This window comes from Bacillus rossius, chromosome 13, assembly GCF_032445375.1.
Source record: "Bacillus rossius redtenbacheri isolate Brsri chromosome 13, Brsri_v3, whole genome shotgun sequence".
Classification (NCBI taxonomy): domain Eukaryota; kingdom Metazoa; phylum Arthropoda; class Insecta; order Phasmatodea; family Bacillidae; genus Bacillus; species Bacillus rossius.
The window spans coordinates 41,919,487-41,937,628 of NC_086340.1; the positions used below are offsets into that span (position 1 = coordinate 41,919,487).

The 18,142-nt window shown below is 35.7% G+C and overlaps 1 protein-coding gene across 12 annotated transcripts in view; it reads right to left on the reverse strand.

Moving 5' to 3' along the window:
• LOC134538483 (gastrula zinc finger protein XlCGF8.2DB-like) overlaps nucleotides 1-18,142 on the reverse strand; it is a 219,515-nt gene that overhangs the window by 169,297 nt on the left and 32,076 nt on the right. For all 12 annotated transcript variants that reach the window (XM_063379832.1, XM_063379835.1, XM_063379834.1 and 9 more), the window contains exon 3: nucleotides 13,020-13,109. In XM_063379832.1, the coding sequence (XP_063235902.1) occupies nucleotides 13,020-13,109 (90 nt within the window). The remainder of the gene's footprint in view (nucleotides 1-13,019; nucleotides 13,110-18,142) is intronic.

The window sequence follows — 18,142 nt, forward strand, 5'->3', positions numbered from 1 at the left end:
CCAGATGGCATCCCTAATTTTATCTTAAAAGGCTGTTCGTACTTATTAGTTCCTCTTCTTTATCATATCTTTAACACCAGTTTGCATTCTCAAGTTTTCCCTGACAAATGGAAAATAGCAAAGGTCATTCCGATACACAAACATGGCTCTAAATTGATTGTGACAAACTACAGACCAATATCTTTACTTAATGGCTTCGCAAAAATATTTGAAAAAATTATACACAAAGTTTTAAATTTTCAACTTCAAAATAAATTATCAGCCAGTCAGCACGGATTCAGATCTGGAATGTCCACCACTACTAACCTAATTACTTTTCTTAACCCAATCCATTATGTAGTTACTAACAGAGGTCAGGCAGATGCCTGTTATTTTGATCTAGCCAAAGCATTCGATACAGTAAACCATTCGCTACTTTTAAAAAAACTATCAGACTTTGGTTTTTGTACTAAATACTTGAACTGGTTTTCTAGCTATCTCAATAATATATATTTTTTTTGTATCTGTCAATAACCATAAATCCTCTTTACACCATGCTAGTTCTGGAGTACCACAAGGTGCCACTCTCTCACCTCTCCTCTTCAATATATTTATAAATGACATTACCATGGTCCTTAATTACTCAACTGGTGTACTCTTTGCTGACGATCTGAAAATCTCTAAAATAATATCTACAGTCAATGATTGCGCTCTTCTACAAAGGGACATTAATGAAATCAATAATTGGTGTCTTCTAAACTTGGTCAATCTTAACGATAATAAAACTAAGGTAATATCCTTTACTAGGAAATATACCCCTATAGTTTATAATTACATTCTGAATAATCACCCAATCTCAAAAACTTTCATTATAAAAGACCTTGGTGTCTTTCTAGATTCAAAATTATTTTTCCATAAACAAATCGACTATGTACTTAAACTCCATTTCAAAAAGAACATTTGCTATTATAAAATATATCACTCACAATGCTACCAATTCCGATTCAATTATTTCTCTTTACTTGGCATTAATTTGATCTAAATTAGAATACTGTAACTATCTGGAATGACATTGGGTCGACTGATATTGAGAAACTAGAAAATTTACAAAACAAATTGTCTCCACTAATAATTCATAGAGGTTTTCCGCATCCCAATCTTATTCCTCTAGCACAGCGGTTCCCAAACTTTATCAGCTGGCGACCCACCTTTCTTTTCGCGACCCCTTTACAAGTTGAAAAATTCCGGTGACCCCCTTGTGTCACAGAAAGACAAAGAAATTATTTAATTAAACTACGTTAATGGTATTTTCTATTTTGGTACAACTATCTATTATTCGGATCTACACTCTGCAGGAAGCCGCGAGAGTTTTGAAAGTAAGTACGAGGTAAGTTGGTAAGGCTACGTGCGACTTAACTTGGACTCCAACTCGCGCGGGCCAAACTGCGCCGGCGACGGCCACGTTGCCACGCCGCATTGACGTTGCGGCGACAGGAAGCGACCTGCGCGCGCCACCTGCCGCCGCCCTCAATGTTCTTTTGTTTCAACTCTCATCTCACCCAGTTAAGCGTAGTCACCGATGAGTACGGACGTCATTCTTTTGTTTTTCACTTGCTCGGCGCGTTTGTAAAATGGATAAGTTTCTCAAAAGATCGCAGCCTTCAACATCTGGTACGAGTGTCAATAGCGGTGGTGGTGAAACAAACCCGAAAAAAATAGACATTATGATGACAGTTATTTGAAATACGGGTTCACAGTCATAAATAATAAACCTCAATGTGTAATTTGCGGCGATGTTTTATCACGTGAGAGTATGAAACCGTCAAAGCTTATGCGGCATCTCACAACCAAGCATAAAAAAGAAGCTGATAAGCCGTTGGATTTCTTTGAACGAAAGTTGAAAGCTCTTAGTCAGCAGCAAAATATTATGATTCAGGTAATAAAATAGTGTTTCCTTTTTCTTTCAGCCGGCAACCCCCCGAGTAAGGCTTCGCGACCCCCCTCGGGGTCGTGACCCACAGATTGAAAAACACTGCTCTAGCAGACCGTAGAACCTATTTGGACTATCTTTTTGTACATAACATTCATAACTATAAAATAAAATGTAGCTATATTCTTGAGAAGACCGGATTGAGAATCCCCCAATTCAATTCTCGCCTCTTCTCTAGTTTATGTACTATTTATAACAAGAATGATCTTATTTATAGACTCGTTACAAACTATAATAGACACAACACCAAATCAAATTAATTGTGAACAGAGCTATGTTTTAAAGTATTTTATGTAATTTATATCCTCATACTAATTATAGTTAGTATTTTTTTCTCTTTCACGTTTACATTATTGTACTCTATTAAATTTTATGTCTTGCTGCTTACTACCTTACTACTTTGTACTAATTATTATTTTAAGTATTATATTTGTATTTGTCCTTGTGTTGTCTGTTGGTATGGATGTCTTGTCCTTTGTTTCTTGTTTCATTATGTATTTGTGTATATTTTGTATACGTCGTGCCCACCACTAAAGTCCCCGGACTGTTGGTGCGCATGTAACAAATTCAAATAAATAAAATAAATAAAACCCTGTTGTTATGGTCCCTTACATTTTCCAGAAATAAGCTTGTAATAGAGTAGAGTTCGTAATAAACATTTTGAACCAAAAACTATACATCAAAACATGCAATTTTTTGCACCCAGTCCAAGTTTAGTATGCATGAAATTTACAAGTTTAAAAAATTAAATATTCATTTTTTCAAAACCATACCACTTCCAAAAAGGAAATTTTATTTATTTATTTATTTATTTATAAATTGTGACATGCACACCAACACTCTGAGGAGAGATTACAGGGGTGTGCACGATACAAAAAAAAACAAACACAATACACAAGAGACACCACAGACAAAGGACACAAAACAAAAAAATAATAATAATAAACAAAAAATATTAATAAATTCAAAAATACAGAAAATTAGTGGATTAAGAATACACAGTTAATTGAATTGGCTTCAAGTGCTACTAAAATAATTTACTAATTGGTTAAGCTTGTTACTATTGGGTCTAAACTATTATAATTGCTTATTTATCTAAAAATAATATAATTTTTTCTCTTGATTGTACAGAAAGTAGACGTAAGTAGACTATGATACTGGGGAACTCTTAAACCAGTATTATCTAAGATGTATTTACAATTGATTTTAGAAGAATAACAATTGGAAATAAAAAGATGCTCAAGGAGGGCACGCTGATCAAAAAGTGATGTTAATTTAGGAGGGGGAAATGATTTTTGAGTAATAAGTTTAATACATTTGTTTTGAATATTTTCAATTTTATCAATATCAGATGAATTAATGTTGTTCCATATTACTGAACAATATTCTAGTTTTGACCTAATAAGTGCTAAGAAAAGAGAAATAATGGAATCTGAATTAGTAGCATGGTAAGTAATATATTTAATTAGGGCAAGTGTTCTTCGAGAACTAGAAATTAAAAAATCTACATGTTGATGAAAAAATAATTTAGGATCAAGAATAATTCCAAAATCTTTTAAAGCAGTCGTTTTTGGAATTAAATTCTCTAATTTGTACTCATAGTTTATAGGAAAATATTTCCTGGTAAAGGAAATTATTTTTGTTTTATCATGATTAAGATGGACAAGATTTGATTTGCACCAAAGATTAACTGCCTTGATGTCGGATTGCAATAAAATGCAATCATTGACTGAGATGATTTTTCTACAGATTTTAAGATCATCTGCAAACAGAACACCAGTAGAGTGGGACAAGACATGTGTGATTTCATCGATATATAGATTAAAAAGTAAAGGAGATAAAGTACCGCCCTGAGGAACACCAGAACAGGCATTGTGAAGAGTTGAATTACAGTTGTTAATAGAGACAAAGAAACTTCTGTTACTGAGGTAACTCGAAAACCAATTAACGAAGTTGTCAGATAAACCAAAATTTGATAGTTAAACAAGTAGAAGTGGATGACTAACAGAATCGAAAGCTTTGGCTAGATCAAAGTAACAGGCATCAACCTGGCCCCTGTTAGTGACTTCATAGTAAATAGGATTGAGGAAGGTAATTAAATTTGTAGCAGTAGACATTCCAATTCTAAAGCCATGTTGATTTACAGAGAGTCTATTTTTAAAGGGAAAGTTGATAATTTTGAATATAATTTTTTCAAAGATTTTAGAAAAGCCATTTAATACAGATAAAGGTCGATAGTTTGATACCTTTAATTTAGAACCACTTTTGTGAATCGGGATAACTTTGGCAATTTTCCATACATCAGGAAATACTTGAGTTTTTAAACTTATGTTAAATAAGTGAGTTAAAAGAGGAACTAAAAGATGAGAACAGCCTTTCAATATGAAATTTGGTATCCCGTTGGGACCCATTGACATAGATGTTTTTAAAGTCTTGATGCCCCAAAGTACTAGACTTTCAGATATTATAGGAGCAGAAATTGTGTCATTGATACAGATGAACAGGAAACATTGTTTGTGTGTGTAGGTGGCACATAAACACTAGAAAAATAATCCGCAAGCGTATTAGAAAGTATTTTAGGATCATTGGAAACACTACCGTTAATTTCAAGAGATAGATGATCATAATATCCATGTTTCATTATTTTTACAAAGCGTCAGAATTTCTTAGGGTTATTCTTGATATTATTATTAATTGATCTTAACCAATTGATTTTATCACGTTTGATTAAGTGCTTGGCCTGTTTACGAAAAAATGAAAATTTAGAGAAATACAATGAATTACAGTTTCTTTTATAAAGTTTGTGAAAATGCTTCTTGGACTTCAGAGCTTGAATTAGATCTTTTGAAAGCCAGGTTGGGTAGGAGGAAACCTTTCTTGTAAAAGTAGAATGAAGGCATTCATATTTGTGCATATACAAGAATTAAGTTCATCAACAAGATTATTAACATCAGATGGTTTAAAGAAATTAGACCAATCATGACATCTTAATACCATTATAAAGACCAGCATAATCACCATTTTTGAACGATTTAAAATTGACAGAAGAATTGGTCACATGAGAGAGACTATCAAAAGTTAATTTGATATTTAAGGCTGGGTGATATAGGTCTTCCTTAACAAGAGCTTCATCGGCCTTAGTTAATAAACACTGAGAAACATTGCTGAAACAAAGGTCTAAAAGATTTTTGGATGATTGAGTTTTATTGTATTGTGTTAAACCAAGACTAGAAATAAAGTTAATCAGGTATTGCGCCTTGTTTTTAATATGCGTGTGTAAAATCTGGGTAGCTTGTTTGTTGGTCCAGTCAACTCCAGGTACATTAAAGTCACCCAAAATCAAAATATCGTCTTGATAGACGGTGAGTTTATCTTCTAAGAACTCAAGATAAGAAAGGTAAGTGATAGGGGATGTTTGAGGGGGAAAGTAAATATTGCCTAGAATAAAAATTTTTGTCGGGGTTAAATAAATTTTTAGCCAAAGAGCTTCAATTCCAGGATAATTGAAATTATGTAAAGATTGAACAGATGAAAAGTTGGATTTGTTCACTGCTATAAGTACACCACCACCACGTTCTTTCAATGTCAGTAATTCGTTTCTATCACTTCTATAAATGTGATATTGGTCAGTAAAATAGTGAGAGTTAATACTAAATTTGTTGAACCAAGTTTCTGTAAGACCGATAATATCTTTTTGACAACTGATACAATTATCAAAAAATTCAATAGATTTAATTTTAAGACCTCTAACGTTTTGATAAAGAACTTCACGGTCAATGAAATACAAGACATGGACGACAATTATGGTGCTCCTCCAGGCACCTGGAATGAGGTCGAAGCAGTCACAGGTTTGGGACTGGCCCTACCTGTAACACCGGAATTTTCAGACGTAGATTCATTGCCAGCAATTTGTTCAGGATGTAATTTCCCGTAGAATGGGCTAATTAGGCAACCACTCTACCAAAACACTATGTTGTTAATTCGAGTGAAATCGTCTTCCAGAACCGAAATGTGAAAGGAGGCATATGGTTTAAATTTTGTTTTTAGTTTAGCTACTTTAACATGTGATAGATTGAGTTCACTGGAGATATAGTCCACTATTTCATGCTCCTGAACGGTCGGATCAAAACGGGTAACAAACAAGGCTTTTGTTTTGTTTTTTAAACAGGTTTACCAACTGTTTTGAGGGTACTAATGTTTCTTATGCCGATTTGCATAGTCGTTCTTTTGCGATCCTGTTCCCGGTTGGATGCAGAGGAAACGTTGATTGCGGGTTTTCGTGCACGTTGCACCACAGTAAATCTGTCTTCGTCAGCGTGTTGGATGGTGTTGTTTACACTCGCGACACCGCGTTCTTCCCGCTGCGTCGAATGTAGGTCAGGAGACGGACTACCGTTACTCGAAACAGACGTTGCAACATGTTCACTCTTCTTGCCGCTGGAGTGTTTCTTAACAACTTCACTGTAGGATTTAACATTGTCGTTTTTAATTTTCTTGATAAATAGGAGTTCTTGTTTTATTTCAGCTATTTCTTGTTTTATTTCAGCCGTTTCAGTGTGTGAGTCAATGAGCAGGGTTTTGAGTACTGCGTTTTCACTCCTTAATTCGTCCACCTTATCGCAAAGAGACTTCACTGTATTAACAAGTTCATCCATGTTAGAAATTTGCAACTTTGCTATTTTAAACGTCGGCTGTTCCTGATGTTCATTAGTTGTAGATGGTGTTTTTTTTCGTAGGAGACCTAACATTTTTACGGAATCCACTTGATCTATTTCACCAATTGAAACATCGCAAAAGGGTAAGGGAAACCCCAGAAAATCAGATTGATAACAAAGCTAATTATGCACAAATTATACACAAAATTAATGATGGTAAATCACCGGGGTAATGACACGTCAACAACAAGCACATTAAGATAGCGGAGCGCGCACGAAACACGTCTGTCGCTACAAGAAAAGCATATTGGACCACATACCGGTCACCAAAATGAGCATTAACACAGCACAATGAGAGACACAAACAGTATCTTTTAGGGCGCAGTAAGTCCATTTGACACTGACTGTATAGGGAAAATTAAATATATTTTCATTAAAATGTTACTTTACTATTTGTGAGCCATAACTATATAACACTCCAGATATGTCAAGAAACTAAAGCCTGTGACATCGCTTTATCGCTCGCACGAGCAGGCCAGATGTGGAATTTTATGAAGGTTGCATGCTGTGCATTGTGTGTGCGCTTTAGTAAAATATGCAAATTTTTTCTTGCGGTGTGAAAAAAACTTTTCTTTAGCTGTCAAGATTGATACAACCCCGGTTAAAGCCCTTCACACTTGTTAAATATATATTATGAAGCCTCATCATGTTGAATACAATGGTTAGGTTTTCTGATATTATTGATGTGACGTCTAATAAATCGATGAACGCCGGCTACACGCACGAAAAAGTGTCCTGTAACGCACATTGTCATACTACGATGTGTCCCGTTACACTCATTGTAGGCTTGCGCCGCATCTATCTCTCTTCCACTCGATTGGAACAACCATCGAATTGACTTTTCAATCATGTTTTCGTCATTTGAATTATTAATATTATGTAATTTAACGATCGTCCACTGATTTTCAGCACAATCGATACGGCTATTTAAAAGTAATGTTGAATTTTCAAATACTTTTTGTACGAACAATGGTGTTTTACTGTTACACAAAATAATTCAAATTACACCCGGGATCTTTTGCACAATGTTTTAAAAAATATTGTAACACATTATAAATAAGTTTGGGTTACTTGGGATGTGTATTTGTTATAAAATTGTATTATAAAAACAAAATAATATTATTCCCCTACGGTGCTGTTATCTACAGTGACGGACACGAACCAAATGAATTGCGCTATCTATCCCCTTCCGCAGCAACCAGGCACTCGCTAATACATATTTTCCTTTGTTTATCGCGAGGGGCGTTATTATAAATAAAATTTCGTGCCCGGGGCCACAATTGCATATCATTTTGACCACTGGAAGACATAAAAACGTAAAATTTTCTCGACGAATTTTAATCTCAGCCCCAGCGCACCACAAGCGTCTGGGTTGAAGATTAAAGCCGAAATTCTTTCTTAAACTTACTAATGCTTATTTTACTAACTGCAAGTGCATTTTTATTAAATTCTACGTTTAATTTCACGACGAACAAACTTCGTCGTTAATCGTGTAAATGCGAAAAAGCGTAAAACATTCTCAATGATCTTGAAGTTAAATAGCAAACATGTATAAAAGTTATAGTTAAAATAATCTCTTCGTTAAAGTAATAAACATATTTGAATTAATGAGTGCAAATAAAAGAAAATTTATCAATTAAATTGTAGATTTCATTTCACTCCTTCTTTGTATCTATACAAAATAGTGATAATTCAATAAAAATGATTCAATTTTATTCATAAAAGTATGCAATCATTTCATCAATGTTCTGTTATGACGTTGTCACGTTAAACTATCGTCCGTAAACCGACTTTACAGACAACCAATTTTTTAAATAACATATTTTTATGCCTTTTAAGAATTATTCTTGTGTTTGCCATATGCTTTATAATCATAATTTACATTATTTAAGTTATTCTGACAACTTGTGTTTTTTATAGTGAATAAGCCCCTAGATGTTATTTTTACCAGTGTAATTTTGTGTAGTTACGTTTTTCTGTGCTGTAACATAATTTTAAGTGTTGCTTGGTGGTTTTTATTCGTAATTGAATATTAACATAATTTTCTTTTGTAATTTTTTTTTGCAATGGCTCTTTGAACAAGCAGGTGAGGTGGTTTGCCCGGTGGATAATCATTAAAGAGAGAGAGAGAGAGTTTGGTAGCCGTGACCAAGTGCCATGACTGGATGATAGTTGATAGTTTTTGCGTATAATTTTGAGATTGGTTTCAAAATGATGTCACCACACTTCATGATTTTTTCTGGTTGTGATCTCTGTCGAAAACGCCTCGGTACAAGGGCAGGAAATGTTGTTGTGAGGACTGTGTTGTGATTGGTTGGAGAGGCTTCTCTCGGGAGGTGGGCAGATGAACATAGCCTCATGAGTCAGTGTCTGAACGACATACCTGTAGGTCAAGTGTCTGGCGGTGGCTCAAAAATAATATAATTAGGTAGTTGAGGGTATCACTAAGTCAGTCAGTTTTTAAATATAGATAAGTGGGTCTTTCCTTGTTTTTTTTTTTTTTTTTTGTTGCAGAAATCTTTGTTGCAGCTTTATGTAACGTAACTGCATTTATGTTTTTATATTTATAGATAAAAGTGTCTGACAGTTAAGTTACAAAGTTTTCAGATAAATATATAACATGCCTACATATAAGTAGAGAACAAAGTTCAGAAAAACACACAAATGAATCTGGGTGCTTTAAAAACACTAAATGTCATGGCCCCACTCTTCACAATACAGACAGGAGTTTTAACTATGGTAACATCTATGGCTACACTGATACCAACAAAAGCACGACAGCGAAACTTTATTTCTTGTAATCAGCCCCAGCACACTTTAAGAGAGTAACTGTACCAGCCATCCATGATGAAAGAATTACATTAGAACTACACTGACAACAAATGTTGTCCTTGGTTTTTTTTTGTAATTAAACTGTTTACTACTTTTGAGATTTAGCGGCATCTAAATGTCGCTCTTGCAACAACCATCTTCAGGGTGCTAACAGTAAACAGGCCAGGAATACCTGCAAACCTTTTTTCACTAAATTGTTAAGTTACCTACTAAATCTTGAATTAAATAAATCAGTTTAAAGTTTGTTCGAATGGCAATAATAATGTATTATTCTACAATTTACCTTATTTCCCTGGAGTACTACTTCAAAGTACAGTAAACTCTCGATTATCCATGTTAATTGGGACCTGCTAAAGCACGGATAATAAAAATCCTGTAAAAACCCCAGATAATTCGTTTTACGGCCCTCTAATTTTGGCCTCAAAATACATTTTATCTTCATTAGAATGCTGAGCACAAGTGAAGTCTTTGTGCACAGAGTCTCAGCTTATTGGACCGTAAGCAATTACCCCCCCCCCCCCCTTAACACACCATGTGGTTATTCTCCATTGGCTGGAGAGGCAGCCCTTACCCACACCATCCCCCCCCCCCTTTTTTTTCTTCCATTTGACAAGTTATTCCTTCTCAGTTCTTTGTGAGTCATTCCATATCAAATCATTAATCAACCAATGAAAAATTAATTTAGAAACTTCATGTTTCAGATTTATATGATTTTTGTATATTGGTAATATCAACTAAATACATTATAAATCTATTTTTTGTAAAAAAAAAAAATTTCGAGTAGTTTTTTTTGTATAAATTTTCTAATGTCTAGTATATCGGCTCTTGGTGTTGGATAAAAAAAGGAAGCAGCAGGTCCTTTGGGATGTAAAATACTGACTTTAACTTCATTATTCTCATTATTTTTTGCCAATATACATGCAAGCCACCAAAAGTTATCGTATTTCACAGTAACATGTTTTGTCAGTTATAACTTAGGCTACATCTGTTCAGCAAGATCACGTGCTTTGTATTATCATATTGATCAAAAAGTTTAATCAAAGAACACTGGATGAATGTAAGGTAAGATTTGTTATCCGTGTTTTATAATTTGCAAAAAAAATTTTAGTCTATAACAATAAAATTTGATGTAAAATTATGCTACTCTTCCTTGCTGCAACTATTTCTTAAGGCGGCATGGTATCTAAACCAGAGCTAAATGCATTAATTAAAAACTGAAGGTTACTTGAAGCCAAAACTTCTGCCTCGGTAATTTCGAACATTTAATTGCTGCGGAAGAAACAACGTTCGAGATTTGTCATTTTGGGACGTCTGCTAAGTTGGCAAATAACATTATGTAGGATTGTGGTTTTGCAGTTTTTCAATGTTGTCTTCCAAAAACCTATAACGTCCAACTGACGCTTAAAGCATTTATTTATCTACCATGCTCCTTTAAGCATCTACTAAACTTCTCATTTTTATTTACTCATGATCCCATCGATTCTCCACCTTGAAATTTGGCACAAATCTAACCAATATATGTAGGACTAACATACTTTTTTTTAAAAAAAATCGAAAATGGTGTTTTTTAGAAATTCAATATTAAAAATTTTGAAAACAAACAAAAATTATTTTTTTTCCCGAAGTTGGTCATGTTACATATCAAATTTAAGCCCATTCAATGACCTTTAAAATGAGCTGTCAAACAGCCTTCTAGCACTATTAGTTGGAAACCTACAAGTATTTGAGTGATCCAAAACATTGCTAAAATTGACTATTTTAGCAATTTTCAAAAATTTATAATAAAAAAACTACTCAAAATTTTTTTTACAAAAAATAGATTTATAATGTATTTAGTTGATATTACCAATATACAAAAAAAAACATGAAAATCTAAGGTGTAGAGGTTAAGGCCTCTGGTTGATTTCATATGGAATGACCCTTGTCCATTCATAAAACTAGCACACAGAGAGGCTGGAGGAATGTATAAGTAGCACTTCAATACACCAAACCTCCGTACTTTGACAGACCTAATGACAAAGTTTCCATAAATCAAAGATGAATCTGAATATATGTGCTCATCTTGTGGAGCCATGGCTGCAGTGTTTGTCAAGAACTGTTGCAGTTACAAGCGTGGGAAATAAGTAACACGATAAAATGATACTGTTTCCATCATAAAAACTTGTGACAGACACGTGAAGATCGCAGACATGTTCAATTGCTAGTTCCCGGTCATTACAACAGCGGAAGAAACTGCTCACAATAAGATCACTCGCCGGGCGAACACCGAGCATAACGGCACGTGAAACACTCCAGATGCACACTGGAGGCTGAGGCAGTGGTCAGGGAATGCCCCTCAGATTTAAAGTGTGACAAATGTGACAGTTGAGGGGGTGAGAGATAACAAGGGTCCCACCAAACAGCTTTCTAACACACAGTAACAGGATGGTTAAAAATACAGAGCGGTCTAGTGAAGAAATGCGCCCAAGCAAAAAAAAATTTTTCACAGAAAAGAACAAACTAATAATTAAACTAAAGTGAAGTACATAAACCAAAAAAAAGATAATCCAGACCCAGATAACTGTAAGTTTACTGTACCTCTGTTATTTTCCCTTGGTCTCCACACTAATGTCTTCAAACACTTTCCTATCACTACCTATTTGCACCTCATCACTAACACCACGCTGGGTCTTCCTCTCTTCAGCTGCAAGGCCTTTCCAGGCTGGAAAACAGTCCTCTCTTTACCTCAGAGTAGCATTGACCTCCAAAACTCACTTCCTGCACCATTAAATCTTATTCTCTAAATCAGTCAGCAGACATGCTTACGCACGACAAAGGATAAGCTCAGGAAAGATATTGTATTTTTATAACAGTTGTAAACGGTACATCATTCTGCAACTTGGAAGTTGCCAGAGATCTGTTCGCCATTCAAGGTCATGTACTCTTTCAGCAGAGTAGACTGGTCACCTCTAGAAGTTTCTTTCGAAACACTGCTCCCCCGCAAACCTGCCTGTCACAAACAAGTAATATGGGTCTGCTGCTCTTCTAGCAACATTGTCTTCTTACACATCGGACAAACCCAATAGGTTGGCAGGCAAAACAGATGACATCTCCAGTTCTTTGGAAATGTGGGTCTCTTATGGAATTAATTCTGCAATCATAATGCTGTAATTCTTTTAGTGATTTCTTCTTATACATCAAGCAGTCAAAATGTTATAGTTCCTAAGAGGCGAAGCATCAAAACTTATTCAATGCCCTGACGATGTCTGCCTGATTATTGGTAGTACTGGTATCCCCTAATGGTATTTTTCTAGTCGAATCTTTCTCGTCCTCCTATGAATGCACTAGTACCAAGTGCCTGGCCAATCTCTACAGAGGCTTCTAGGTAACCAATAGAATTCCAAGTATGGGAATCCAAACAAGCATTTTTTGGAAGCTGACCCTAAATTAAAACTGAAACCAATAGGATTGTTTCCTTCCAGCTACAAACTAACAGCCTCAAAGCAACAGCAGTCTGTTCTTACCTCAATCTCTTCCTTCACAGGCAGGAGCACTGTTTCAAACGGCTCAGGCTTCACTGGGTCCTCCTCAACACACACACCTTCAGCCATCGTCTGCAACCACAAGTCAGTACACACTGTGGTACAAGCACAAGGAGATATACACATACACTCCACGACAACACAACTTGAACAAATACCATGTCTATGTACATAGAACATTTAATTGTAAATTAATTTCATACAATAATATAAAAAAGTAAACTAACTTGCTTAGCAAACTGCTAAAGGATAAGATGGCAACAGACAAATTCGAGAAATGTTGAAGCAATCCAGAACACGTTTATTCAATTAGGTAGTGAACCTATGTCCCAAAAGACAACCTGTATTATGAATATTCTGGCCAACCCCCCTTATACCGGGGTAGTTGAACACGTCCGCACCCGCCACGCCAGTCCCTTATACGCGTCTCTACATACATATTGATAATGAAAGTGTAGTAAAATTAACTTAAATAGACGCGCATGGACTGGCTTAAAATTTGACCAGTGCGCAAAAACAATCATTAAAGTACTAAATTGACCGACAGCCCTGCTAAACTTATTGTGATAGTTAACATATATATAATGAATTACCAGAAATAAAATGACCAGCATTAAGTACGGTAAAAAGGGAAAGCAAGCTATAAATCCAATTCGTGATACCATTTCAATTACTATAATTAAATCTAAAGTACGTTGGTGACATTCGCATACAAACACTCTTACACTATACTTAAAATAAACCAAGGTCCCATAAAGTCTATTACGGAGAAGGGGAGGGTGCAAAAACGAAATAGTGACGTCTAGATAGTTCTAGCAGAAATTTCCATCGCCGCACTCTGTTTTAAACACGTTGCCCGCAAGTCAAACCAGCGAAGCCAAAAGTTACAAATCCAGTTCTCGCACTTACTTGTTCTAGAGGCATACCTCTGCAGTCGGTGTGCGCCGGGGTCGGATGTAAACCCCGCTCACCTTGTAGCGCCTGTAGCATCGCGTTACATTGATGACCAGTGCACTAGGCCCACGATATCGCTTTTTCATACACCGCGCCTGGTGTTACTTCACCGAGGGTGTATGGCATTACCATCATCTTCAATATTAATCACGTAACGTCGCACTCGTAGCTCATCGCTGAAAAGCCAATTCTCGTCTCTCGCGGATAGTTCCGCGGCCCGCGCTCAACACATACTCCGTCCAAACGTCAAAAACAGCTGACCGGCGCCTCCCCTCTCTCGTCAGGTGACGTCACCCCCCCCTCCTGTCCAGTCACCCCTCACTCCGCTCGATCGTTCTGGGTTTTTCTAGCGGTTGCCACTACCGAATAAGAATAATAAGCGTACAACTAAACAACAAATAAATAATTTACATATACCATTAACTAGTATAATACTATAAATAATATTATAAAACAATTTACTCATCTTAAAACAAACTTTACGCACAATAAAAGTTATAATAAAAATCAAGACGACTGAGGCCGCCACAAATGGCCTCAATATCAATTGCCTCAAACCATGCGAGTATGTCTGCAGGATTGTTTGTCACATAGATATGCACAGGAGTTTAATGCAATGAGATCTCCAAGATTAACGTGTGCTTCGAACCAGTTCTCTTGAATTTGTCATGTCAGGGTCCTGGGATCAAACCAGCAACCTTAGTTACTATGCACCAGGTGAGTGTGAGTGAAAATGGTCTCATAGTCTCTACCCCAATCCCTTACAGATTGAAGCAGTTGGGTCCGCTGCTTTTGAACTTCACGCTCCGCAGCGGGCGTTGGCGCTTCCTTCATCCCTTTCCCCTCCTCTCTAATTAGTACATTGTCGGTCTTGGCCTCCCCTTCTGGGGTTTGGCGCATGCGCGCTGCATTGCGCCGATCATTTATAAGGCTTGGTTAGCCATTTTTCGACCTTATTCTCATAGGTAGGCTGGTTAGAGCTCATCTGAGAGCTAGAACCAAATAGGTATCATGTATTCAACTTTCTGTAATTAAGTAGTGAGAGTTTCTTAGGGGAGACGGAAATGTAAGTAGGGCGGTGACCCTTACTGTAATGTAGATTGCGACGTAATGCTTAAATGCTCCTGTTTTCTAAATTCTCTTTCGGATGTCACCTATTGAAAATTCCTTTGAGTTAAATTATGTTTTGCCCTTTTTTGTTAACCTCGTATGTGTGTCAATTCTGGGTCTCCCCGAGATGTTAAAAAACGCAGTAACTTTGTAATTTTGATAGTTATGTATAACACGTATATTCTAATTCACGTATTTTATTTAACGCATAAGTGAATGATGTCTTAATCTTTCATTGTGTCTTATGTAACGTGTCCCTACTTTGGTCGCGAGGGGTCCATATAACTCATAATACTTCTAGTTCTTATAATTGTATTGTAACGCTTGCTAGCATTTGTTGTCTCATGTTCTTGTTTATCGGGAATAATTTTCCATTGCAGATTAACTATTTGAATGTGTTCATAAATTACTGAATCGCTGCGGCGATAGTTTGTATTAAATGCTCTGTCATTTATTTTGTATAAGCTTGGTGCGTTTGAAACTGAATAACATGAAACATTACTACATTGTTAATCATGTTATCAGCATTATATATAGTACTGATAATAACTGTAAAGTTTAGGTATACGTAAAGTATTATTTTTTGATAATTATTAAAGAAAAAAAGGAATTGACTACCTGTTAAACTTGTTTCTCTCTGGCTTTTTTGTGAAACACATATAGCACCCAGTTATTCCAAATACTAGAATTTGGCCCTCCCTCTCAGTTAGGATGTGCCTTCATTGGAAAGGCCTTCAAGATCAAATTTATTAAATAGCTAGTTTGTAAAAAAAATTATCTGATAAGAACATTTATGAAATCATGGTGCCACATCCACAAGAATGGATGCCAACTTCTGCAGAACACACATGTAATATTTATTTTAATTTTATTTTTCATTCATTACATTTGCCGTGGATAATGATTCCAAATTCCCGTTGGTTTTTGGCTTACGTGGATATCTTACAAATAGTGCAAACAGATTGCCTCAGTGTCCATAATGACAGGAACAGTTTTTGTTGTGTCCAGGATCTTTCAAAATACTAAAATAAAATAGCATCACGTACCACAAGATTCATGTATACCAGACCATGCCATCAGGATGAAGGAATAAACTCGGACATGTGGCACCAGAGGACCCAGCTGGAGATTTGAAGGGGGATTGAAGATGACCAGAGGATTTCAAGAGGCATTCTAATCCTATTGGATAAATGGAAAATCCAACATTTTGAAATATATTAGACTTTTAAAAAGCTATCTTAAAACCTTTCTGACATTTCAACGAAAGTTAAAATCAAACAGAAGTGAAAACTTAAAACTTTGTTTTTAAATGTGTAATATGACATCATTTCTACGTCAAATGTACGTAAGAAAATGATTTTGGTATTATATCAGTATGATGTCAGCATGATATTTATATCATTTATCCTTACATCATTTTTTTAGTCACAACAGATGTCAGTGGTATGTCAAAATTACGTAACAATTAATTACCTAGCTATGACTTACCAGTGATGTCAGACCTAGGTAATGTATTCACGTGGTCAAATTAACTTCACTTACTGCTGCTACAGCATGTCAGTGACGCGAACTCACAAGATTTTACCCATCCAAAAAACAGTCCAACATGCACATGATACAGTCGAGTATATACAATGTATTAGTGTATATATGCGTATACTTGTACACAGGCCGCTGCGATTCGCCAGTCTGGCGCAACACGTCACTAGCATGTCGGTGACGCGAACTCAGAAGTTTTGCCCCTACCAAAAATCGCTCAACGCAGCTAAAGACGTTTTCACTTCAAAAACATTTTTACAATGAACTGACTTCAAAGAACAGATGTTGCAAGCAGTAGATTATCTTTGTTATCACTCCAGTATTTAGGTTTTATTTCAAATGGTTAATTGAGAGATAAAGGGGAGAAAGGGAGGGGGGTTTTCCCACACCCTTCTTACCTCACAGAGGATCGCCAAAGTGTGGTATGCAACTTTTATCAAAAATTGGTCTCCTTTCTAAAAATAACCACCACAAAGGTAAGTATAACTATCCGGAACTTACAAAACATTCCCCTATTTTCCTTGAAAAGTGTGTTTCAAAATTCATACTAGTTTCTGAGAAATTGTCGTTTATAGGTTACAGTAGGTAGCTCTAGCAGTGACTTGGCCAATACCATGTTGTGCTATATTAGCGTACAGTAGCCGGGACTGTTTTACACGACAGTTTGGCCTGATTGCTATTGCAGCATTATTGTTTACTTGATACTAGCAGCAACTTGTTCCTGTGGTTGTCTGGACAACCTTAGGAATACAGTGTAGCCATGGCTGTTTTCAAATAGGGTAAATATGAAGTTTAGCGGTATTTGCGAAAAAAAAAAATGTTTAAAATCCAAGAATACTTTTATTGTATGCTCTTTAACTTCCTCTTTTCATTAAACCTGGCGGAGATAAGAAATTCCAAATACTTTAAAAGATATCGCTGTTCTTATTTTGCTATACAAGACAAGACCTGTGCAATCATTCAACTGTCGCCATTTTTTTATTTTGCAGTGTGTTCGTGAATGCCTAATTAATTAAAATGGTCGATTATGTCCATTACATTATAAATACTTTCAAACTAAGCGGACATTAAAAATAATGTAAATTAATTTTAATGGTTGTTTAGTTTTAAAGTATTTATAATGTAACTGACCTGACCAAACAAACCGGGACAAAGGATGAACAGTAGGAACTCACGTATTCTTTTTTTTTACTTATAACTTGCGCAACAATATCTAAATGACAAATAAAACATTAAAATTTGAAACGCTAAAAACTCACCTAAGTTAGAGGCAGGTACAATTCCTTTGCCATTAGTAGAAAATTATAAAGACGTTCTCCTACGTCGTGAAAAAAAAAATTCATACTCGTAAACAAGAAACAATGGTTAACGCCGCATGAATGCACAGGTATTGTGATGAAAATTAAAAAATTTGATATCTCCTAAAGTATTTGGAATTTTTTTTTGTTTGTTTTTTCGTTTGTCCGACATCAGCTGATTTAGTCTTGTTTTCTGTGAATTTG